Source organism: Ornithorhynchus anatinus, chromosome 14 (assembly GCF_004115215.2).
Source record: "Ornithorhynchus anatinus isolate Pmale09 chromosome 14, mOrnAna1.pri.v4, whole genome shotgun sequence".
NCBI classification, from domain to species: domain Eukaryota; kingdom Metazoa; phylum Chordata; class Mammalia; order Monotremata; family Ornithorhynchidae; genus Ornithorhynchus; species Ornithorhynchus anatinus.
The window spans coordinates 8338911-8364133 of record NC_041741.1 but is presented as its reverse complement, the minus strand read 5'-3'; the positions used below and the strand labels follow the sequence as shown (position 1 = coordinate 8364133).

The window sequence follows — 25223 nt, the reverse complement described above, 5'->3', positions numbered from 1 at the left end:
AGAAAGAACGTGGAAACGTTTCCAAGGAACACATTGTATTTGGTCATTTTTCTGTAGTCAGTGGAAATAGTTGGGTCATTTAAGTATCCGGTTTATCTGTTTATTTGTGAATCAAACTGAGTATTTTAATGAAGGGTAGAGGATTTGAGATTCAGTCTGTTCTTTCATCAATGTGTAGATTACCTAAAATGTGGACATCACAGTAGTAGACAGCAGTTTGAAAGCTTTTAGGGTGATAATCGGATTCTCTTCGCTTTCTTTCCTTTTGGTAATCTCAAGTCCCTGACGGAATTCTTGCTGAGTATGAAGGATTGGCCCTCTGTACTTGAAGAAGAGAAAGTGGACGATAATCACTGGGAAGCTGAAATAAAGAGTGAATCAGAAAATGCAGAACGTTTAGGTATCCAGAAGTCGCTTCTCTAAGACATTTCTTTTACTTGTAAATTGACTAGCTATTGTCATATATGTGTTGTTATTTTTTTAAAAAAACTTTTCTGCAGAGTTTTATTTGGAACTGCATTTTTATTGCAAAGTAGAATATAGTTATACAAATAAGCAAGTGTCAGTATACCTGAAGTAGGTGCATTATGTGTCTTCCTGAGGACCCAAGCAGGGTCCAAGCTACACAGCCATCTTAGGTCTAGATAATGAAAGGAGAAAAGCTCTTTGGGTGCTGTTCAACTCTGCTCCATTACCTCCATTATGTACTTTCGATTTTTCAGTTTTTTTCATCCTCTTCCCTAGTCTTTTTATTTTTTTATTTTTATTCTTTTTTTTTTTTTATTAAATGGTGGATTTGTGAGAGCCTGATCGAAAGGGAGAACCAGGTAAGGTCTTTATGTGCTGAAGGTTGGCTTTTGTGATAGGATTTAATAGATCAAATCTTTATTTGGGCCCTCCTCTCCTTTATCTCACTTCCTCCAAACTCTCTCCCCTTACAGGCAGGAGCTCTGCCGTGCCACTCTGTGGTGGGTCATATTTGTGAACTTTGTCACCCAGTTAGTTTATAGTTTTTAGTTTAACTAAAACAGCCAACAGGTGTCTCAGAAAGCCAAGAAGACTATCTAAAACAAGAGCGAGGATATATAGAAGAAGGAAATAAAATAATATGACAGAGCGGTATGACATCATGGATTGTGAGTCTAACTCACTCTTTTCCCTTTTTGTGTTCATGCCACAGATGATCAACAGAAGCGAATTGTGAAGAAATTGATTGATGCTGCCAAGGTATAGACAATAGAGACTAGCTGCATTGTTTTTTGGGCATGCAAGGGGAAAGGAAGAAAAATTTGAATTCACCTGTTTTACTGGTTTTCTCTTGGCCACTTTTATCTCTATAAAATGTTGCGACCCAATCATATTTAAAACTCGAAATAGGATTTTCTTAGAGAATTATTTTAATTGTATGGATTTTAATCAGGGGTCTCACTGGTTCAAAATTTCCTATTGACATTTTGTCTTCAGGGTCCTGCATTTTGAGGTTGAATTCACACCGGTGACTTTCATTTAAAAACAACCGTAGAGATTTGAAGGTTTGAAAGATTGACCCACAATTCATATTTTCTGGAATTAGTTAATATGTGTCCTGGAATTTTGGATTGGCACTTTGTAAAGAAAACAGTCGGTGCAAATGTTTGTGCTCATGGTCCTTCATTGCCTGCCCTTTTTTTTTGTGTGTGTGTATAGTTAAATGCTCATTTAAAAACCTTGGAAACAGAAAGAAACCAGCTGCATTCTAAACTGTCTGATGAAAATAAAGTGAAAGAGGAACTATCAGGTAATTACTCTTTACAGAAAAACAATCTTTTTTGAAAATTCACTGGTGCACTCAGAGAAAGAATGTTGTGCTTGGTTGATTCAAAATTACAGGGAAAATTTGAAGCACTGTCCGTGTGGTGGTTTTATTGCTTGGGGATTTTAACCCACCTGTTCTCACCCTACTGTAGGATGATGTTTCAGGACTCTTGTGTTTACTGTGGCAGGTATTACTGACTTAAAAAGAAATCACAAAAAAACTCTCCCTTCTGAGCTGCCTAAACCCGGCAGGACAGATGTATGGTACAGCAAAAACTCACCTAGGGGTGCTGGGTGGGATGGGTGGAGTTAAAGACAGCAGAGTCACGAGCCCACTGGTGGAAATCTTTTTATTATTATTAATCTTTTTGTTATTATCATTATTCTTCTGGTATCAAGCACTTACTATGTGTCAATCAGCGTCCTCAGCGCCGGGGTAGATGCAAGTTAATCAGGTTGGACAAAGCCCTGTCCCAGGTGGGGCATACAGTCTTAGTAGGAGGGGAAACTGGCATTGAATCCCCATTTTACAGTTGAGGAAACTGAGGCACAGAGAAGTTAAATGACTTGGCCAAGATAACACAGTGTAAAAGTGGTAGAGCTGGGATTTGACCCCAGCTATGCTGACAAGCAGGCCTGTGCTCTTTCCACTAGTCCATGTGGCTACTCCTTTATGGGGCAAAGAGTTTAAGATTCACTACAAAGTAGTTATTCTTCAGTCCTTCATTTCCTTTCTGGCAAAACGCTCTGTCCCAACACCGCCTTGCCTGGTTGGGAGGTTAGAAAATAGATACTTTCAGTTCCAGTCTGATTCACACTGTTTAGTTACATAATTTAGTAATACCTTGAGTTTGTAGAGTGCTTTTATTTTCCAAATGCTCTCGTCTGAGTTCTTTTTTTATGTAGCATCTCTGTGAGGAAGGAATGGATAGATACTATTTCTGCCCTTTTACAAATGAGAAAATAAAGGTCTAGAATAGATGGGTTTTTTTTGTTGTTGTTGTTGTTTTTGTTTCTCCCCTCCCCACCCAGGTTAGTATAGGCCAGCCAAAAAGTCAAGACCACAGTTCCTCTTGTGGTCCCCCCAAGATTTGCTTCTTCCATTAGGGCCCCCACGTTTTGGAACACGGCATCCAAACCACATGCATGGCCATATGCATGAGAGGCAGCATGGCTCAGTGGAAAGAGCACGGGCTTGGGAGTCAGAGGTCATGGGTTCGAATCCCTGCTTTGCTACCTGTCAGTTGTGTGACTGTGGACAAGTCACTTAACTTTGCTGTGCCTCAGTTACCTCATCTGTAAAATGGTGATTAGGACTGTGAGCCTCACATAGGACAACCAGATTATCCTGTATCTACCCCAGAGCTTAGAACTGTGCTGTGCACATAGTAAGCGCTTAACAAATACCAACATTATTATTATTATTATATAAATAAATGTGATATTTGGATTGGGATTCCAGTCTTTTTAGTGGAAGTTTTCACAGAGCTGCCAATATACTGGGTTGTAGTCCCAGCTCTGCCACTTGCCTGCTGTGTAGCACTGGGCAAGTCACTTAATCTCTCTGTGCCTTGGTTTCCTCATCGGTAAAATGGGGATTCAATACCTGTTATTCCTTCACCGTGGTTTGAGACTTGTTTGTGGAACTGGGACTGTGTCTTACCTGACTATCTTGTATCTCCAGTGCTCAGTATAGCGCTTGGCACATAGAAAGCACTTGAGAAATACTGTTGTTGTAGCTGTCGTTGAGTGCAGATCCACTAATTGAACCGTGTTTCCTAAAAAGAGCCTGTGATTTCAGTGCATGTCCACTGAAATTTTCCAGATCCCATTTCAAGTGATATGCACAGATTTGCAGCACTTCTGTATATAAAAATTATATATTAGAAGTTTAATGTCTGTCTCCTGTAGACTGTAAGCTCATGAAGGGTAGACTGTTCTCTTGTACTCTTCCAAGTGCCTTGGTTCAGTCCTCTTCACACAATAAGCACTTAATAAATATGACTATTATTATGTATAATACAGTATTACACAATTTCCTGTGCCTCTTCCTATAGGTACTCCTCTACTAGCCTCTCTCTCCTCCCAACTTCTCCCAGCAAATGCTGGAAGGAATCAGTTCATCTTAATCTGCTGCCATACTCTTTTTCTGCTGGCTGAGTGTGTGCTAGGCAAAGGACCTCAAATCAGCCTGGCTGCTGGACGAGAGTTTAAATTACTGTTTGAGAGGGGGGACGGATGTACTGATTCTTCCTCTCCCCACCCCGACGTCTCAGTTCCTTGTCAAGTTTTGCTTGCAAACCCTGAAGTGGTTTTTCAGTTTTTTCTTCCTCAAAGAAGAAAGTTCACAAGCTTAACATTTTTTCAGATTTTTTAAGTATAGTATTTCTTTCCAGAAATGTAGCTGAGTTGTTAGAAAACAGCAGTTCTTCAATTACAGCATTTGTGATGACTTACCTATTTTCCACAGAGCGCATTAAAAATCTGCAAACTGAACAAGCCAATTTACAGTCTGAAAATGCACATTTTGAAAGCGAAAACCAAAAGCTCCAACAAAAATTTAAAGTAATGACCGAGCTCTATCAAGAAAACGAGAGGATACTTCACAGGTACCGGATCAGCCTATACATAACTACTCTAGCAGTTGAATTGTAAAATGCCATAAGAATCATGCTAGAGCATTTACGCCTGGGTTTTGCAGGGGGTTCCAAAATGAAAGGCAACATTTTTCAAAAGGCCCAAGATATATATTGTATCTCAAGATAATGTATATCTAGAGCTTCAGTTGTTCAGAAGGTTCAGTGCTCTGGATCATACCTTCAATTAACTATTTAAAATATTCTTTCTATAGCCTTATATATTTTAGTCCTAACCCAATAACTCTCAAGTTTAGGCTAATTAGACCCAAGCTAACTTGCATGGCTGATGTTTTGTGTTGTCGTCATCTCCCCTAATAGAACAAAGTGGTTCTCAAACTGTAAATTCATTGTAACAGGGAACATATATACACCAACTCTGTTATATGTTACTTTCTCTAACACTTAATAGAGTGATTTGTGCTCAATAAATATCACTGACTGACTGGTTAGGCTAAGGAATCTCACTGGGTTAGGGTCTGATTTTTCTCAGTAAAAAACATGATGCATTTCCATCGCTTTGATTGTCTTGGAGGCTTCCATAAAAATGACTTTAATCTGAACTCTGAGGGTTGGATTGATTGCTCATTTTTTGAAAGGTCACTAAAATGAGAACCAAGAAACCTCAAAGAGTTAAAGCAAGGATCAGGCCCAGTTTATAGATGATTACATGCTATTTTGCTTATTATTACAATAGGTGGACTGCTCTAATGAGCAGTAGTCAATTTATATTAGTAGTATAAATTGTAGTGCTTTGGCAGGAGTGAAATTATTGTACAGATAAAATTCTGTAATGACTGTAACCATCGACAGAGATGATGACTTTTACAGGTCACTTAGATTTTTCTTACAATTTTTTTTTTTGTTCAAACAATTCTGCTTTATGAGTCATTAAGTATAATGTAGTTATAAGATGTGGAAAGTACTCTCCAAACAAGTTTAAACTGGAAATCTTAATTTGCACTGTTGTATAACTGTACTACTCAAATTTATGGAATCAAGCTTCAAAATAAATTACATGCAAATGTTATTTTTGCAAATGTTTCGGGAATAGGTATGCGCAAATTCTTGTGCATGCACTGATAGGTATAGTAGTTACCTTAGAATTCCCACACAAATGGTAAACGCACTTTATAATCATTAGTATTTACTGAGTGCCTACTGTGTGCAGAGCAGCGTATTCAGCGCTTGGAAAAGTACAGTGTAATAGAATTAGTAAAGTTGGTAGGTGAACTTATAAAGTTTAAGTATGAGTTGTCCATTCATGTTGATAAGTACTCGACACTGAAATAATTATATTTAGTGGCAGAAAATTAGGTAAAAATAAAGAATAAATAAACTATTTTGTTTTAAGGAAGTTAACAGAGGAAGAAAATGACCGTTTACAGAGCGAGGAGAAACTTTCCAAAGCAGATGAAAAGATGCTTCATGCTGCTGAAGAGCTAAACACCTACCGGTAATGACTAATCTACCTTTGTTTTCTGGGCATTTAAATGTGGCATCTCCCTGAAAGAAAGCTCGAAATGAGGTAATAGAAATGACCACTTGAGATGGATTCCATTGCACTTTAATGAAATTGTTCACATGAAGTACAGAAGGGGAAAAGGCTTAAGTGTAAGGCGCTCCACCCTCCATCCCCTCTACCTGTCTGAAATTGGCAGTGGTCCTGGATCCACGGGCCCCTCCCTGGGAGTCTGGCATCCAGAACGCCCATCCGACACCAATTGTGATGGCTTTTTGATCCCTGGTCCCTAGAGATTGTACCTCCAAAATATTTCCCTTCCAAAGGTTTTGTTCATTTATCCAGGGCCATTTCGATTGTGTTCTTTTCACTTTCTTTTTGTTTTTTCTCAATTCTCAGTGGCTTGCCAGCCATTGACCCTCATTAACAATAGTGGCCCTGCTGTAATTACAGGGAACGAGCAAAAGATCTTGAAGAAGAATTGAAAAAAACCATTCGTTCTTATCAAAGCCAGGTATGTATATAGATGTATATGGAGGGAGAGAAGGCACTTTGATTAAATTGTGGTCTCTGTCTTGTTCTCTGTAACAGTCTAACGGTATGCCAAGCCAAGGTTTTCTGGAATCCTTTGCTAGTGCCTGGTTCCGATTGCGCATCTGGAACATTGTGGGGAAAGGAGGGGCGCGGGAGTCAGTCGGTCATATTTATTGAGCGCTTAATGTGTGCAGGGCATTGTACTAAGCGCGTGGAAGTACACTATAACAATAAACAGACACATTCCCTGTCTACAACAAGCTTACAGTCTAGAAGGGACAGGGTCCCTCAGCAAAGGGCTGTCGCTCAGTGATAGTTTGGAGGGAGGAAAAGAGAATGCTGTAGAAAGGTCACCCTGTTGGGGAGAGGGCGGAAGATCCTAAAGGGAAAAGAACTGGAGAAAGCATAGCAGATTGGATACAGTAAAAAGAAAGCAAGCATAAACAGAGGACCTCATCAAGAGGCAGCCACTGACCTAGAAGACAAGGACAGGAATTCGCCAGGGTTGGGTCAAGAGACATAAAGTCACGGGAGAGGGAGGGAAAAGAGAAAGAGGAGAGGGAAGAGTTGAGTGAGTCGTGGAAAAAGACCACAGAGAAACATTTCCAAAGAAAAATTATAAGAACAAAGAAATAAATAGTATTAAAAAGAGGAAGGAAAAAAAGGGAAAAAATTGGAAAAGTGTGTCAATTCGGAGACACACAACATGAGCCAAGGAGAGAGCCATAAATAATAGGAGTGTTAAATATCCAACCAACAAGAAATGGTTGTAAAATCAGATTAAAAAAAGAAAATGAAAGGAGTTAGCCTGGGTAGTTCAACTAATTCTGCCATGGTAGAAAGAAAAAAAGAGAAAAGAAAATCTAATGATTAGGGCAGAAAAAGGCAAACATGCTGCAAAGGCAGAGCTACTGAAAATGTGAGTTGACCCCAGGGAAAAAATGATTTCCATAAAAAGAAATGACTAAGGTAGAGGCGAGGGAGGGAAAAAAGGAAAAAAAATCCCAGGAAGAAGAGGGAAGAAATGTGGGACCAGATGGAGCGGGCTAAGAAGAAAATAAAACAGACAGGAAATAGAATGGTAAAGGGACTCTGGTAGAGAGGCACCATGACATTGTCTCTGACCTGGCTGAAGAACAAGCTGTTCTGCTTGTATAGTATAAATTCAGGGACTGCCAGAAGATAGATCTTGTTCTGAATCTGCATTGCTAAATGCAGAACAGAGTCTTACTCTTCTAGTGAGTGGCTTGTCAACCTGGGCAGAACTTTTAAAAGCGGTATTGCCCCACGGGAGTTCTCCTGGCAAACTTTGGGGACAAAATCTGGGCATAATCACATTGATACCAACAAGATGTGCTAGACAGATCAGTGGGCCTACAGTTTCCCCCCAGTTTTGCAAAGACACGATTTGGTCTCAGTTGGAAGAAGTCTCTGGCATAATTGATCATAAGAAATGACTTACAGTTCCTGTTAATAGTTTTAGTGTGGGGGGTTTCTTTTGAAAAGAGAAAAAATTTTAGAAAAATACACCGAATACATGGGTGGCTTTAAAATTACCTTTTGATTTTTTTGAAGGGCTTTAAGCTGAATGTGGAAAAATAGTGGCAAATAGAAGTTGTTAGGCTAAAAGAAAAAAAATGAGATTTTCATATGTGTTTTAATGGATCTTTTCTTCTAGGTAACATCCCATGAGAAAAAAGCTCATGATAATTGGGTAAGTCCTAAATCTTGACATACTTGTTGGTTTAAGTGGTAGTTTGTGTCTCCTTGCATAGTATCCTAATTTTTAAAAATTGAAAAAAAGTCAGTGTTTTCTTTTTGAAATCTTACCCTAATAGCTAGTGCAGTTCAAGAAATATAAGGATCAGTGTGACTTTAGACACTGAACACAGAACTGGGAGGTAGAGAATTTGAGTTCAAATTCCAGCTCTGTCTTCTGTTTGATTTGGGGCATATAGTTTAACTGCCTTTGATCACTGATTCCTCAGTAAAATTAAAATCATTCTTAATGTCATTTTGTGGATTTATTCATAAAGTTCTTTTAGATTTTTGGTGATGGAAACAGCCAGAGTGAAGGTGATTGACTTGCTTTAAATCTCCTGGAGAGCAGGGGCTATTGATGTCTTTTTTTTGGTTTTTTTTTTAAAACAACAAAAAAAAATACTTGGTAAATGCTTACTACATGCCAGGCACTGTACTAACACTGGGTTAGATCCAAGATAATCAGGTTGTACACAAGACCCTATTCCACATGGGGCTTACAGGAGGGAGGATATAATCCCCATTTTATAGATGAGGTAACTGAGACTCAGAGAAGTTAAGTGCCCAAGATCACATAGAATTAGAACCCAGGTCCTGTGACTCCCAGACCTGTGTCCTCGCCATTAGGCCACACTACAAGTGTCAAGATCATTAATTTGGTCAGAGTCCTGCATGGGGCTCATGTCAAATAGGAGGGATAATTAGCATTTAATCCCTATTTTACAGATGAGGAAACTGAGGCACAGAAGTCAAGTGACTTGCTCAAGGCCACATAGTCCGGGATTAGTTCTCAGGTTGTCTGAGTCCCTATGCATAGGCCATGCTACTTTTTACTAGCCTCTCTTGTACCTATTTTGCACAAAGTAGGGACTCACTCAATACTAATGAATGAATGAATTCTGGTTATGTCTCATTTAGGATGCATGTGTTTATCCATCCTCTCCTAATTTCAGTGTAATTAATTTTTAAAATCTGCCTGTTCCTCTTAAGCTATCGGCCCGGGCCAACGAAAGACAACTTGGGGATTTGAAAAAAGAAAACTCACACTGCAGACAAAAGTAAGAACTGCCGTAAATGTACTTTTCAAGCTCTTGGTGTTAATTTTGTGATTTAATGCCTATGAAATACTTTTAGACTGCTTTATCAAGTGGGGTTATTCACTTTCTTTGCACTTGTTTTTCCTGTAAATCCTTTGTTTGGGAGGTTACAGACTAACTGGTTTGAGACAGATGTTCATCACTTTTTTCTGAGAGTGGGGTGGGGAGAGAAGGAAATAACTTTTGTGATCAGTGTATAGACAACTAACTATTTCTCTAAGATAAATGAGAAGAAGGGCAAGAAGGAACATTTTATCCATCCTCCTGCATTGGGGTTTGGCTGTAGATTACAGAAATATTTTGTAATAGCATTATGAAGGGGGAAAAACATTAAGGTAGATGGCAAAACTGGAGAGTAATTGTTTCTTAAAGGTGGGAGCTCGGTTTAACTTTATCTGAGAATTTTGAATTCGTAGTAGGAGTTAAAATATTTACTGGGGACAGTTCAGTGTACTAAGTGCTTCGAAGAACAAAAGAACAAAACAAGGAAGTGTCCCTGCTCACAGGGTGCTTACATTCTAGTGGAGGAAACATAAACTACTTAGAACAGGCAAAATAATATTTTATGTACACACAGAGCTGAGTGGGAGAACAAACAAGTACTTAAATGCTGATGGTGGTGGATGGTTTATATGATTTAGGCTGCTGAGATTCATCGAGGAGGGCTTACTTGAGGAGTTTGAATATGGGGGAGAGTTGGGATCCGACAGATGTGGGGAGGGAGTGGGGTTCCAAGCCGTGGGGGGCGACGGGGGGAGCATGAGTAAGGGAAGTGATGCTTGAGTTGGGCACAGTTAGCATTTAGCTTAGGAGAAGAGGAGAGAGCGAGTTGAAGAAGAGCATTAAAGAGAGTAGAAAAGTAAGGCAGACGGAGTTGAAAAACTTTGAAGCTGATTGTGAGGAGATTTTACTACATTCTATAGATGTGGGGCCTTCATAAAAGGATATATTTAAACATCATTTTGATTTGCTAAATATGTAGCTGATAAATATTCTACCTGGAATAGCAGAAGCCTTGTGCCATTGAGTAATTTTTGAGCTGTCAACCAAAACTTGAGAAGTCACATTTTAGGTCCTTGAAACCAAACAGAAAGCTATTTTAAATTGTTCATAGGGAACACTGTACAAAATCCTTTTTAATTATGAGATTGTTATTGTTTGGAACCACTTTAACTCACAGACTCTCCTTCAGGTAAATTAGGAAATGGAATTAGGGAGCAATATTGAACTTGATTGGGAGTGGTAGAATTCCCGATTAAATAGATTCAGTCCCGCCAGAACCGGTGTTTTCCTGACACATTTTGGCTGGACTGTGAGTTTTCCAACAATGGGAGGTTGTCTGGATATCCCGGGAAGCGGCGTGGGAGAAATGTTTATATTCATGAGTGTGCAGCGTTCAATACGAGTTGTGCTGTAAGGCTAGTTTCCAGAACATAGGTTTCTCCACAAGAACACAACCCCTTTGTTATAGGGAAATGATTTTTCAATCGATCGGTGGCATTTATTGGAAAGCAAACAACAATAATTTGGTAGATATGATCCCCACCCTCAAGGAGCTTACAAAAACTAGGTATGTCTATTTGTAAAGTGTCTGATTTAGGCAGTGGACCATGATTGGAGCATCAGGTCATCTCTGCAGCCATGAATGTTTTCAAGACAATGTCAGGGTGCGTTCTGCAAGTTTGGGGAGTGGGGCAGACCTATATATGGCCCTTCTGGCCCTTCTTCCTTGTTAGGCCTTTCAGAGTAACTGGGATGAGAAAGGTCCTTGCAGGGTCAACTGGGACACTTTGCCTATAGATGTGAGTATTTTCCATTTGTCTGGTAACTTAGAGATGTTTTATTTTTTCTTTGTCTGCAGATTAACTGAGTTGGAGCTTAAATTTGATCTTTTAAAAAAGGATCCTTTTGCACTTGATGTTCCAAATCGAGCATTTGGCCGAGGTAGTTTTTTTTTTTCTCCCCGTCTTCATTCTGGAAATTGATTACTAATCCAATTTGTAAAAATAACCTGAGCCCATAAATAGCCCCACTCTCCGTAGAATCAGAAGGCGAGATGCTAGTTTTAGCTGAGCCACCGATTGGTGATTCACTTGGCCTGGTTGGGTCCCCCTCCATAAAATGGTACAGATAACACACCCGTACAGATAACACGCCCTCCCTACCGCATGGGAATGTCGCATGACTTGATGTGATGGTTAGGTAGTCAGAAATAAGGGAGAATGTGATTACAGAGGCCTGATTTGTCTCCTTAATATTTATTTCAAATTTTGGGAGGGAAATATGTTGATGGTGTTTGTGGTGGGAGATTAAAAAAAAAATTCAAAATGGAAAAGGTAGAGATGGACAATCCAAGGGAGACGTGAAAGTGATTGCACTAAGTAGCCTCAGAGGCGGCAGATGCTGCTCAAGAGTCACCGTTGAATGCTCTTCGGTCAGTTCCCACCCTCCACTACGTTCAGGGTGTTGGCTCTCTGGGAGCAACTGACTGCCAGTTGTACTGGGTCGGGTAATGATCTCAAATCATGCAAGTCACCAAAATCATTTTGGTTGCTTGGAGAGATCATCAGCACCTCCTTCAAGAGATAAAGAAAGCCTCCTCTCTGCTTGCAGGGCAGTTAATAATGATATTTGTTAAGCGCTTACTATGTGCCAGGCACTGTTCTAAGCACTGGGGTAGCTACATGTTGGACACAGTCCCCGTCCCCCATGGGGCTCACAGTCTTAATCCCCATTTTACAGATGAGGTAACTGAGGCCCAGAGAAGTGAAGTGACTTGCCCAGGGTCACACAGCGGACAAGTGGCAGAGCCGGGATTAGAACCCATGACCTTCCGACTCCCAGGCCCGTGCTCTATCCACTACGCCATGCTGCTTCTCCATTAAATGTTATTAAAAGTTATTGAAACTGTGAGTCTAAATCTGTTGTTTTAATCATTCCAGAGCATTCCCCATACAGGCCCTCGTCAGTGGGTCGACCTTCATCAGAAACGAGAGCTTTTCTCTCCCCTCCGACCCTGTTGGAGGGCCCACTCAGGCTTTCACCTATGCTTCCAGGGGGAGGAGGAAGAGGTATACCGCTTCAGCGTCTTTATTATTCTGGGTTTCTCCACCACTCTTTATTCTTCCCAGCTCACCTGGAAAATGATCTGTAAATGTCAAATCCAATCAACTGAATGTGCACAGTGCAGAGTCAAAAGGGATCTTTGATTTCTCAGCTCCCCCCAAAAGTGCCGATTTCCTAAAGGGTGTTTAGGGAAGTTGATCCAGAATCTGCAGAAGCTGAAGTTAAGATGGAAAAGCAGCTTCTGTTGTAAACAGAGAGGGGTCTATGTTCTCCATCTACAGGGCAGATGAGGTGTCTTTTCTTCCTTTTCCTTTCTCTTTGCTCTTGCTGTTGTTTATTTTTTTTTTGCAGATTATGAAATGGGAGGGACTTTCTTCGAAAATAGAAAAGGGGGAATGATTGTATGTACATATTTTCATAGCATATCTTTTTAAGAATAATTGTGGCGTCTGTTAAGCTCTTAGTGTGGACTGTGCACCAAGGATGATACAATCGCATCATCCCTCTCATAGTAGGCTGTCTTGCTTTGAATGAGTAGCCCTTGTATTAACTTCTGATTTTTTCAGGTTTTGAGTGTTTACTATTGAAAAGCATTTGCCTCCAAATGTGTTTTGAATATTTTCCATTTGTCACCATTTATTTCCTGTTAAATAAATAACCTTTATAGAGACCAAATGGAAATGTAGAGTAGAGAGGAGTTAGAACATGTAGAAACGATAACTTAGAAATGACCCAAATTCAACATTTTTTCCTTATTTATTTCAAGCATAAAACTCCTTTATGGCTTGCATTTATAAACAGATTTCACGATACGTTCTATTTAAAAATACGCAGGACTATTGCTAGCATTGAACAATTTCCTGGAATGATTGGTGAACTCGAGTTTCTGCCTGATCCGGGTGATATCACTTTTCCCAGGCATCGGCCCTGCTAGACCAAAATGACAGTCTCATTTTAAAATGGTCAGACTCAAATTTTCAGGTTTCTGTCATAAAATATCCAGCACGGAGTCAGCGCGTATTTGGACTTTTTCTCCCCTTCGATTAGGCTCAAGAGGCCCTGGGACCCCTATGGAATATCTAGCGGCGAATGAAAGTGGAGAGTTGAGCTCTGATAGGTTACCTGATCCCCACCTGACACCTTCGGATATCGGATCCCTGTCACTGCCCTGGGAGAGGGAGCCCAGGATAATCATGCCTCCTTCAGGTAGGTAAAATGGACAGTCATCCCGCAAGCCCTAAAAGTGCGGCAAAGGGGACTCCTTTGAAAGAGAAGGGCAGTGGCTTACAAGCAAACAGGAGACTACTACTAAAGACATCCTCCTTCCAACTCCTAAAGAGCATCTCTCTTGATCCCTTGGATGGGTAGAAAGGGTGGAGATCCCAGAGACCCGTAAAGTTCAAGCCTTCGATAAAATGATCATAACAACAAGTGAATTAGTCAGGGCAGGCTCCATTTTGAAGCCTTCCAGTGATGATTGCTAGTGATTGCTTGCAGGCCATGGTTACAGATGTTTGAGAATGTATTTTTATTTTTCCTCCAGTTGGGTTGGGATTCGTAGAGTTGGGGACCACTGTGGAGGCAGAATAGCTACAAGACTTGCAAGCAACTTCTAACGAGGCGGAATTTCAGGGAGGGTCTTGCTTTATTTTTCGATGCAGGCATTGAACGATTTTCCCGTAAGCCTTTAGAGCCCATCTCAATTCCAGGCATTTTGGGAATAATACCTTGGGTTGGCCATATGCTTTTGTTTGCATGAAACTTTCACATTTCTCATCTCACTTTGCCCTCATAACATCCGTGAGAGTAGGAAGCAGCAGGTGTCATGTCCCCATTTTCCAGAGGAGGAGGAAACTGAGGCCCAGAGATGTTAAGTGATGTACCTTAGACTCCACAACTGAGTCTAAAACCCATCCCCTTTGGTTCAGTCACGTCACTTACTGTAATAATAGAGAAAAGAAAATAGCATGTAACAGGGAGAAGCAAACAAATTGAGTTTCTCCAAATGGCTGGGTTGTACCAGTTTATCGGTAAAGTTGCATAATGAATGAAGCACATCTGGGATTCTTGCGGTGAGTAATCATTTCTGGGTTAAAGCTGGGGTGGGTTTCTTTTTAGGACAGGAGACAGATTCTCCACGGTGTCAGTTGACATTTTTTATTTGCTAAATGACTAGAGGTAACCTTTTAATAGTTACGGTATTTGTTAAACGTCCAGTACATGCCAGGCACTCTTCTAAGCGCCAATGCAGTCAAGGGAGTGTTGCCGCCGAGCCCTCACACCCATCCTTCCTCTGGCCTGGAACTCCCTCCCCCTTCATATCCTACAGACCATCACTCTCCTCTCCTTCAAAGCCTTATTAAAATCACATCTCCTTCAAGAGGCCTTTCCTGATGAAGCCCTCATTCTCCCTACTGCCTCTCCCTTCTGCATCATCCTTGCGTTTGACTTTTACCCTTTAAAAACACTGTGTTCTCTCCGTAAAGTATTTTAATTTCCATCTCCTCCTCCAAGCTGTAAGCTCCTTGTGGACAGGGAATAATACTACCAACTCTTTTATGTTGAACTCTCCCAAGAACTTAATATGGGACTCTGCACACAATATTCACTCAAATAGGACTGATCGCTTTTCCCCAAGGAGGTTAATGCAGTAGTCAAGTCAGGGTACAAATGCATGGATTGGTGTGGTAGCAATTTGGATGAAGAAGAAAGGGTGGATTTAGCAATGTCGTGAAGGTAAAACCAACAGGATTTGGTGACAGGTGAATATGTGGATTGAATGGGAGAGATGAGTTGGATAATGCCAAGGTTATAGGCTTGTGAGATAGGGAGCCTAATTGTGTTGTCTACAGTGATGGAGAGGACAGTGTTTGGGTAGGAAGATGAGGAGTTTTGTTTTAGACATAGTTTGAGGTATTGGGACATTACCAGGAGGAATTGCAAGGCTGTAGAGGATAGAGGTCGGGGCTGGAGAGGTAGCTTTTCCCAGGCTGAGTCCTTCCCTTCACTTGCCAGCAGTTTGATCTCATATGTGGTAACTCAAAATTTTAGTTCTTTTTGGAGAAGCACTTGAGGTTGAACTCGAGGAATAAATGCAGACCAAATCAAATTCCCAAGCTGTGTCTGAAGCAGTGATTACAGAAAGCTAGGTTTTGTAAACCAAGTTCCTCTTACGTAAATATTTCAGTTCCCAGTTATTTCTTTTGATGGACCCTGTGGGATGTGCCCAGAGAGGGACAGAGATATGGCCAAATTACAACCACCGCCCCAAAAGCCTCCTCCTTGCCATGAACCTGACTCTCAGAAGGAACAGTGGAGCCAGGAATAAAATCTTTGATGGAATAGAATGAATTTGCGAAAATTTTGGCTTGAGGACGTGCTGCCTTTGAACCGAATCATGAAAGTCATTCGCCGCACTGCAGGTATAAGCTGTTTTTTAGTGGCCACAGAGACACATGGTTGAAATTGGCCAATTTAGGAAATTGGGCTGAAAGTAATGCGTTTATAAGCCTGAATTGAGTCTCTAAACAAATCAACTAAATATCTTAGATTTTAGTTTTTGAGTGATGAGAATTGGAGTTCAAAGAAAACTGAGTAGGCTTCCTCTGAGAGGATGGAAAACCCACACACTTTTCATTCTGACATCTCTTGCCCTTTCCAACACAGTTGAGAGGGAGGAGGCGGGAGAACATCAAATTCCTGTTGAATTGTAGTGACCTTGTGTCAGTAACTCCTATAAATACACCTTGGCAATTTCTCTTAACCATGCATTAGAAAGGGCTCAAATTTTTCCTTGCCAGCTCTCCGATTCACTAGCACGGGCTGGTTTGCATTTGAGCAGAGAACATCATCGTCATTTCTTAAGTGATTTCCTCTTTGAATGCCGTCTTCATCTTCCCCTCACCCCCACACCGGTGAAAACAGCCTTCCATTTGGATGTACCTGCCTCTGTTTCCCTCTGTTTCCGTACCTGTCTCTGTTTTCCTCATTCAGTTATATTTATTAAGTGCTTACTGTGTGCTAAGCGCTGTACTGAGCACTTAATGGTGTGTAGTAACTCATTGAAATTTGTACCGGGAAATGGTAAAGCATCCCAAGATCTTTCCCTCGGCTGGAGGAGGCAGAGACGAGCGGAAGGGGGAACGGTCGGGTTAAGTTTCGAAACGGGGAAACAGAGCCGCTGTCCGTAGTTTTCTTTTGTTGTGAAGCAGGGTGAGCGAATGCAGGGTCCTTGCTTACAAGCTCAGTTCAGGCCTTATGAGGCCTTATGAAGAGATGTTTAGAATGGAGAGATTTGAGGTCCAGAATTAAGGACATTTGTGTTTTAAAATATGGACAGGGCATAATTTATTTTATTGGGTTCATCAGTGTGCAAAGGAAACAGAGTCCTGGAGCCAAAAGCTTTAAAGGGGTGTAGTGCAAGGTCTTCAGGAGCGACCGCACCAAATTAATTCCCAAGGACTGGGATTTGAACCCAGGTCTACTGAGTCCTAGGCCTGTGCACTCTCCAGGAGGCTCAATTGTATAAAAATGAGCATTTCACTGCCTCGACTTTCTGCCTTCCGTTTTCCACACAGGTCAGATGTTTTGCTTCCCTCCTCTTCGGGATTATTAGCCTTTGGATTGCCATTTGATAGACCAGTTTCTCTTAGATGGAAATGGGTTTTCCTCCAGCTTTTTCATCTGAAGGCTTCATTGTTCTTGCTCCTGGCCCTTTTTCTGAGGGGGCATTTAGAGAGCTTTCCTGGGACCCCCTTGTCCATACGAGTTCTAAAGAGGCCATTGACCCCTGAGAGAGGATTAGTGGTTTCCCAGCTTCTACCTCGTTCCAATTGCAACCGGGGACCCGCTGCGGGCTCTCTGATTCCTTTTCTTTTCTCTGGAGAAAAGCTGTTTGGCAGCAGCTGGGAGACTGACGGCCCAGAAGTTTCTCCTTCCTCAGCTGACTGACCCGCCCTCTTCGGTCTGCCCTCCACGTAGCTGCACGTCTCCTCTTCCAAACGCTATTCATCACCCCCCTCAGAAAACACAAGGGGCTGACTAGTCAATCTTGCTTTAAACAGAAACTCCCATCCATTGGCTTCAGACTTCTCCGCCTGCTGCCGTCTCTTGCCTCCCCGGCTCCCTCTGTACCCCAGCTCACACTCGTCACTCTCCTAAAGCCAACCATCTAATCCTATCTGGCTCTCGACACGCCACCCTAACATGGAACTCCCTCACCCTGGAAACTGCCAAACCACATCCCTTCACAGTCAAAGGCACCTCCCAGAAAAGCCACCTCCTCCAAGAAGCCGCCCCCAGTTCATCCAATTGTGCCATCTACACCTGGCCCCGTAGCACTGATTCCTTTCTTTAATTCTCTTGTGTCTTCAGTCATTGGTGTCAAAATGCTCGATCTTCCTTATCGTGTACTTGGCGGTCTGTGTCTGCTTCCCCCCAGCCCGGTCCCACTATGAATTCCTTGAACGGTGACAGGTGCCTTTTGCTTCTGTCGTAACTCCCGAGGGCCTAGCACCATCCTGTGGCGCATTCTAAATGCAGTTGAGGATGCTGGGAATGAGGGGGGAAGGCTTTTGGTGGGAGTTGGGTTTTTTGGGTTTTTTTAATTACTCAAGGAAATATTTGCTGTGACTGATTGAATCTCAGGACAACCATATCCTGATCCAACTCTGCCTCCTCAAGGACCAGAAAGATTTTATTCCAGTTCCCCCATCCCTGGAATACACAGACGCTATAGCGGGCCTTCTTTTGACAAACCAGGTAGGAGTCACTCTGGCTTTCGATTTCTACGTGCCAAAGAACTAGCCAGGCCTGTTGTCAATTTTCAGATACCTTTTAGGGCCGGAGTCCATTGCCAGTAAAAGCTTTCGTAGTTCAGATACTGCTTGTGTTTTTTTTTCTTTAGGGTGCGTCTCCCTTTCTAGACTATGAGCTCCTTATAGGCAGGTATCACTCATGTATACCAACTCTGTTGGATCGCGGTTTCTCAAGTGCTTAGTACAGTGCTCAGTAAACGGTGCTCGACACAGTAAGTGCTCGATAAACACCATTGGTTGATTGATACTATCAATCCTGCTACGGCAGGTATGTGTTAGAGCCTTACTTGAACGATCCAAGTTACAGAACATTAAGAATTGAAGTAGTGAAAAGACATTGAACTGTGGCCTTTTTGGCCCATAAAGGCTTTACACTTTTGAGCCTAGTACCTGCTGTTAGTGAGGAAAAGTAACCTCGATAGAGTATATCTGTCTGAGATAACTTTCCCCAGAGTTCATGTTTCTGGCTGGAAAAAGTCAGCTTTTTGTTGTTCGGAGAGGATCAGATGTGCAAGAGAAATTGAGCACCAGAATTGCTTTTCTAGAGTTCCCAAGAATTCATTCCTTCAATTGTATTTATTGAACGCTTACTGTGTGCAGAGCACTGTATTGTACTAAGCGCTTGGGAGAGTACCATGTTGAGTCAAAAGTAAGCGATGGTTGTTATCTCTACCTCTGAAATTTCCCTTTTTTTTTTCCTTTCCAAGAACCAGATGCAGAGCCCCAGACTTGGAAATGGTATTTTTAAAAATAGCATTGATTAAATACCTCCTCTCTGCCCAGGGGTGGGGTGGAGAGAGAAGACAATATATTGTCTCTTGACTCCTGAAGTCTCTGTCCCTGACAACACTCCTAGTCTGAGGAAGGGAGAGTGGGCATCTCATCCCCATTTTACAGAGGAGGAAACTGAGACCCAGAGAAGGTAATTGACTTGCCCGAGGTCATCGCATAGCAAACGAGTGGCAGAGCTGTTCCTTGATTCCAGACCTGTGCATTTTCAACTAGGCCACAGTGTCCCAAAATGCTGTTTGCCTGAGCTGCAGCATCGCAAGTTTGCCCCCCACACTACTTTCTTTTGTCATTTTGTCTCTGTCCCGGGCTCCCCAGTGAGTCTATCGGTGGGGGCGTCTTATAAAAGCAGGTCTTCCTAGAAACCTGAAAGCTCGTAGGTTGGAGTAGAACAATCCCCGAGAGCTTTAGTGGTCCAGCTAAAGTCCACCCGGCCTCATAGGAAGACAGCAGAAAGGCACATGGGAAGTTGTAGTTTAAGCCTTCGGCAGAGCCTCCCCAAAGTGTTCATGTGGAAAAAACTAACTTGGAAGAGATGATTTGGGATGCTGCCTCCTGCTCAGTACTCGCATTGCGTGGTAAGAGGCGATCCTGTCCACAAGCTGGGATTGGCCCTGGCTGCAGGGAGAATCTCTGCCGACGAGACACGGTAGCACCTGCTCTCGGGACTGGAGGAGGAAAGGTTGGAGCGGGACAGGAAGGGGGATTGAAGTGCCAGCCTCTCCTCACTCATAGCCTTTTCTAAGCTTCTTGGATCTTGAAACCCCTGAGGGGACATTCCCTCCAGATGGGCCCATGAGGGTTATTAATAATAATCATCATCATAATGATAACTGTACTATTTAAGCGTGTACTATGTGGCGAGCACTGTACTAAGCACTGGGGTAGATACAAGATAATCAAAGTCTCACATGGGGCTCATAGTCTAATAGGAGTGAGAGCAGGTATTGATTTACAGATGAGGGAACTGAAGCATAGAAAAGTTATGTGACTTGCCCGAAGTACACAGCAGGTGCATGGCAGAGCCGGAATTAGAACCCAGGTCTTCTGACTCCCAGGTCCGTGCTCTTTCCACTTGTCCTTTCTGCTTCTTTGGGTTTTATGGGGGCCTAGTCACACCACCAGCCTCCTCCCCATCCCATGCCCAGTCCCACTTGCCAGAATAATGGGCTGGTGTTTTTTGTTGTTGTTGTTGTTTTGTTTTTTGTGACCCTCTCTGGAAGAAGGTTGAAAGAAACGGTAGAAGCACTAACTAACCCAGTTGTCGTTCTCTATCCAGATGGACCAGCCACCTCAGAGATGGAGACCAGCGAGAATTCTACCAGAGACGATGGTGGCGTAAGGAGAATTTTATTCTTAAATTGGGCCGAGGGCAGCCCGTTCATTTCCTAGGTGCCTTTAATGTTGAGTAGAGCACCCTGGTGATAGTTGGTCCTGTGGCACAAGGAGGCAGGGTGGCAATGGAAAGTCCCCGAGACTCACCAACGGGGTCGAGTTACTCATTCGGAGAGCTCCACACCGACAGCCCACGGGGTGGAGGGAGGCGTTAGGTTCTAGCTACTCAGAGCCCCCGGAGTAAGCTGGTTCGTTGACTTTAACCCTTGGAGATGATGCACTTAGGTTGGGGGCGGGGGAAGCTGCATAGAAGTAATTTAGCTAAAATCTTAGCAAACCTCTTCAAGCCAAAGTAATCTAATAGTGGCAGAGGCAATTTTATTAATTGTACCCCACTTGGATTATTAGGAAGAATCAATCATCTGTGCCCTAGGGAAAAGGGGTCAAGGCTATGGAAAGGAAGTATAAAAGGAAAGACAGAAATATGAGGTCTTTTTGGGGGTGGGAGGGAAGTGAGAGGGATGTGATTGTGTCTTCCCCACCCCCACCCGGTCCCGTTGCCAACCATCTCTAAGTGGCAGAGGGAAGGGCGCCGGGAACCTCTGGGGAACGTAAAAGGGGAAGCCCCGTTGGTTCGTGAGGATTGGATGGTGCCGAGGACAAGTGGTTCTGGATGGTCTCGCCTTGGCCTGGTATTTATTTGTTTAGGAAGCTTGTCCCTCTCTAAAATCCTTGCTTGGCAAAACCCTCTTTTCCCCACTTGTACGGTCCTTTGGATATTTAGTAGTGGGGATGGGAATGAGAACCACAATCTCTTGGTGCTGACAGCCTCAGGCCTAAGGGGAGGGCAGCCAGGCAAGGGAGCTGGTGGACTTTGTGACTCCTTGAGTTCTGTCGACCCTAAGCTCTAAAAATGATTATTGTTCCTTACAGTCACTGATAGTTTTGGTCGAATGCGGTCTGTGGTGTTTCTTTCTCTTTTTTTCGATGGGAGGAGCAGGACCTAAGCCTACCCGATTCATCTCTCCTGCCCGAGAATGAGGTGTCTGGCTCCATCAGGGGTCCATCACCTCTCCCGCCAGGCCATGGCCCGTTCCTGCCCATGGATCCCCGGGGGCCCTTCATGAGACGGGGCCTTCCTTTCCCCCCACCTCCGCCAGGAAGCATGTACGGGGCACCGAGAGACTACTTCCCCCCAAGGGATTTCCCCGGACCGCCACCCCCGTCGTTTGGAAGTATGTTGTTCCTTGTGAATTTGGGAATTTGTTTGGAGGAGGGGGATGGGATTTTTGCACTTTACACCCTGGCTATCTTCTGTGGTCAGGTCTCCTGAGGGATGATGGAGGTCGTGCTCTTGGGAAGTGACGCATGTGGGAGTGGGAGGGGAGCTGACTTGCCCAATCCCCAGTTAGAAAAAGGAAAACACGATTCAGGCTTGCAGCGACAACCGTAAAAGCGACAAGACGCCAAGCTCTGCTGTTGTTGGGAAAGGTCTTCTGTAGAGGGAAAGATAATTTGCTTTGCAAACTTGTGCTGCTAAGGAACGGCTTTTCTACCTTCAGACTCTCCCGCCGGGTCCAGATGACTAGACGGTTAAGGAGATTTCAGGGTGTTCCTATCTGCGCTGGATATGTGTTCTTTTTCTTTATCTTCCAACCCCCAAGATCTGTTAGATCGTGTTTTAGCGCAAGTTAAATTCCCAAAAGTCCTTGAGCACTTTAGAAATACTGTAGAAATTACTCTGGGGGGAAACGGATAGCTTCCCTCAGACCTTTTTCCCAGTCGGAAAGGCCAGCCTCTTGGTTCCGCCCTTCCTTCTGTGTGGAACTTCCTCCCCCTTTCACCTACGATGCTGGCAAAGTTCAGTCACTTTGGGGGAAGGATTTGACAAACGGTAGAGAAACGGGCTTGGTTCTTCCAGGGTGCCTGCCGTTGCCATGCTAGAGCCTCAAACGAGTCTCTCTCTCTTCCCCACCCCTCCTCTCCCGCCGACAGTGAGAAGTGCCTATCCGTATGGGCCGTATTCCCACTACCCGCCCCCGAGGGCCGGATTTTTCCCTCCTTTTCCGGAAAGTAGAAACGACCTGCCTCCCGAGACGACGGAGCCTGCGAGCCAGCCGCCCGCCTCGCAGCCGGAGCCACAGCCGGACACCTGACCCTTTCTCCCGCCGCCCTCGGGAGAAACTGCGAATCGGCTCACGGTACCCTCCGCTTGGCTCTTGATCTCGGTTTTAAGCGACTGCCGTTACTTCGATGATTATACTTTGGCTCAAACTGGAGCTTAATGGAATCGTAATCCTCAGGAGAGGAAATTGGAAATAAAGATGATTTGATTAGGAATCATGTGAATAACGTCCACCGTACAGTCCTTCGCGTATATTATTTGAGGCACCGGGTCTTTAAGGTGCGAGCGGCGTTCCGTCGGAAGGCGAGGTTGGGCCGGCACCCGCGAGAGGGTGGGGACGGTGACAGAGCAGCTCTTGCAGGCTGGGTCTGTGACGAGTGGAGTCGCGCACCTCCTTCTGGCTCCGCACCCCGTTGCGCGAACATCGGGGATGTTTTAAGAGAAGAGCTCCGCTGTTGGGGGGGCGGTTTGAAACCCAACGGGCCTTTCCTGCAGGCCGAGAACTGGATTTCCGGGAGGTCGAAAATAAATGTGAAAGTAACTTAATGGTGACCTAAATTAATAAATTACTTTGTTTGAAAGACTGGCTTGGCGTTAAATTTTAATCGAGCTGGGTGAAATCACACAAGAAAGACCCCCTAATGGAGTCTGAATCCACCCCCTCCGCCTAGTGGAGCCGGAAGGAGGAAAAACGCCCTGAGGCGTGTGTGTGTATCTCTCCCAACTCGCTGCTCTGCTTCCCCCATCGATGGCATTTATTGGACACTTACCGTGTGCAGAGGGCTGTGCTTGGAGAGTACAACAGACTAGGGAGACCTACCCTTGCTCTCAAGGAGTTACCAGCCGAACTTCCTGGATGAGTTGCCGCCTCCGCTTCCTTACCTCTGATGCCCTTGACCCACTACTCACTCTGGTGACTCTTCCAAGTGTTCAGTACGGTGTTCTGCACACAGACGTTGTACCGATGGGATTGGTGTTACCATAATCCAGTTGTACGCCCTTCTGGGAGATGTACTCTGTACCCTCTCCTGCCGATACAGTCCTGATATCCAGATGTATTTGGCCTGTCGTCTTCTATCTTTTCCTTCACCATCCTTCTGTCTGGCCCCCTCTAGATGTGCTCAGTTCGCTGGCCATATTTCTTGCTGGTTCTGCCTCTCCGGGGCGGCTGGACGCTTAGCCGAGCCCAGTTGGTTTGGGGATGTGCTGTTCGTCCCCAGCGTGACTGTCTCCAACCAGCCTCCAAAGCAATTCCTGCCTGCAAGGGAAGATTCCTATTCATACTGTGTTTTCGTGTTTTTTTTTTTTAATGGTGCTCGTTAAGCGCTTACTAGGGACCTGGCACTGTTCTGAACCCTGGAATAGAACAGGTAGGCCACAGTCCAGGTCCCACATGGGCCTCACAGTCTTAATCCCCATTTCCAGATGAGGTCATTGGAGCACAGAGAAGTGAAGTGATTTGCCCAAGGTGTCACAGAAGACAAGAAGCCGAGCTGGGATTAGAACCCAGGTCCTTCCGACTGCCAGGCCCCGTCTCCAGGAGGCCGTGCTGCTTCTCAATTAACATTGATGCTGAAGGTTAGGTTTGGGCCACAGATCGGTGGCAAATTCCTTTTAAAACTCACTTGTCCCTGGGGTTCTCCCTCCTCCCCACACCTACAACACTTCCACAACTTGTTCACTTTTCCTCTCTCCGAAAAAGTCCATCTCTTCCTGTTCAGAATCCCCTCCCATTTCCTAGGTCCTCTGGTTAGCAGCTGCTCCATACCGTCCCCCAGCTGTCCGCTAGCCCTGGGCTCGTCGGCCCCCAGAACAAAACCAGGCCCCCTACGGCTTCTTCAAAGGCCGGGGACCTCAGAGGTGTCGTCTCGGAGGTGTGTAGAATCGTCCCCTGCTTTGGTTCGAAACCGTTCTGCTATGCCAAAGCAGTAGGGGCTATTTCATTAGTAATAATAATAATAATTGTGGTATTTAAGGCTTGCTACGTGCCGGCTAAGCGCCAGGGTAGATAAGAGTTAATCAGGTTGGACACGGTAAACAGTCCCTGTCCGCAGTCCTGGTGACTACTGCTAATTGTATTCAACTCAGCAGCACAGTGCCCTGCACACAGTAAACACCTTTACGGATGAGGTAACTGAGGCCCAGAGAAGTGAAGCGACTTGCTCAAGGTCACACAGCTGCCAAGTGGTAGAGCCAGGATTAGAACCCAGGTCCTTCCGACTCCCACGCTCTATCCACCGGGCCGCGCTTTGAGGTCGGGTAATTCCACCGCAAGTCAGGGTCGGCCCATTTTTCTCCCCCACTGTCGTATTCATCTTCCCTCGCACAATCTAGTCCGAAAATATCGCCAAAGGTTGCCAGAGTAAAACTTTCCATCTCGTATCTGATAATGCTCTGGGAGCCTTTTCCCCTCCCCAACCGTCCTGTCGGCCTGTCTCTCTCTCTCTCCTCGGTATTTAGTTTGCTCCGGTTTGGTGCTGGCCTCGATTCTTGAAAACCCATTTGGTCTTAAAGCGCTCCGTGCCAACTTCAACCGAAATGGGAGAAAACTGAGCCGAGTAATCGCGAGCACGTTCGAAACCTTCCTCTCTCTCTGGAAAAACGAGGGACTTACCGAGGAGGGGTTCCACTAGATTTGCAGTTTCTGGTGACTGCTCCTAATTGTATTAAACTGGGCAGTACAGTGCCCGGCACACAGGAAGCACTCAAATATCAATCGCTGACTGACTGGTAAAAGTCCTGTCCCAGAAGGACTTGTATAAGAGCTCTACAGAGTAAATGCTATCAAAACCGACACTTTGAAACCCT

At 44.0% G+C, this 25223-nt stretch overlaps 1 protein-coding gene across 8 annotated transcripts in view; it reads left to right on the top strand.

Moving 5' to 3' along the window:
* MIA2 (MIA SH3 domain ER export factor 2) overlaps window positions 1-22640 on the top strand; it is a 56658-nt gene extending 34018 nt beyond the window's left edge. For 5 of the 8 annotated variants that reach the window (XM_029079146.2, XM_029079147.2, XM_029079148.2 and 2 more), the window contains 15 exons: window positions 280-400; window positions 1181-1227; window positions 1687-1777; window positions 4265-4403; window positions 5785-5886; window positions 6346-6406; window positions 8105-8140; window positions 9178-9245; window positions 11146-11228; window positions 12227-12355; window positions 13398-13556; window positions 17997-18110; window positions 20235-20293; window positions 21291-21525; window positions 22286-22640. In XM_029079146.2, the coding sequence (XP_028934979.1) occupies window positions 280-400; window positions 1181-1227; window positions 1687-1777; window positions 4265-4403; window positions 5785-5886; window positions 6346-6406; window positions 8105-8140; window positions 9178-9245; window positions 11146-11228; window positions 12227-12355; window positions 13398-13556; window positions 17997-18110; window positions 20235-20293; window positions 21291-21525; window positions 22286-22446 (1605 nt within the window). In that variant the 3' untranslated portion in view covers window positions 22447-22640. The remainder of the gene's footprint in view (window positions 1-279; window positions 401-1180; window positions 1228-1686; window positions 1778-4264; window positions 4404-5784; window positions 5887-6345; window positions 6407-8104; window positions 8141-9177; window positions 9246-11145; window positions 11229-12226; window positions 12356-13397; window positions 13557-17996; window positions 18111-20234; window positions 20294-21290; window positions 21526-22285) is intronic. The other 3 variants (XM_029079150.2, XM_029079151.2, XM_029079149.2) reach the window with 2 other exon arrangements.
* The last annotated feature ends 2583 nt before the right edge of the window (window positions 22641-25223 follow it).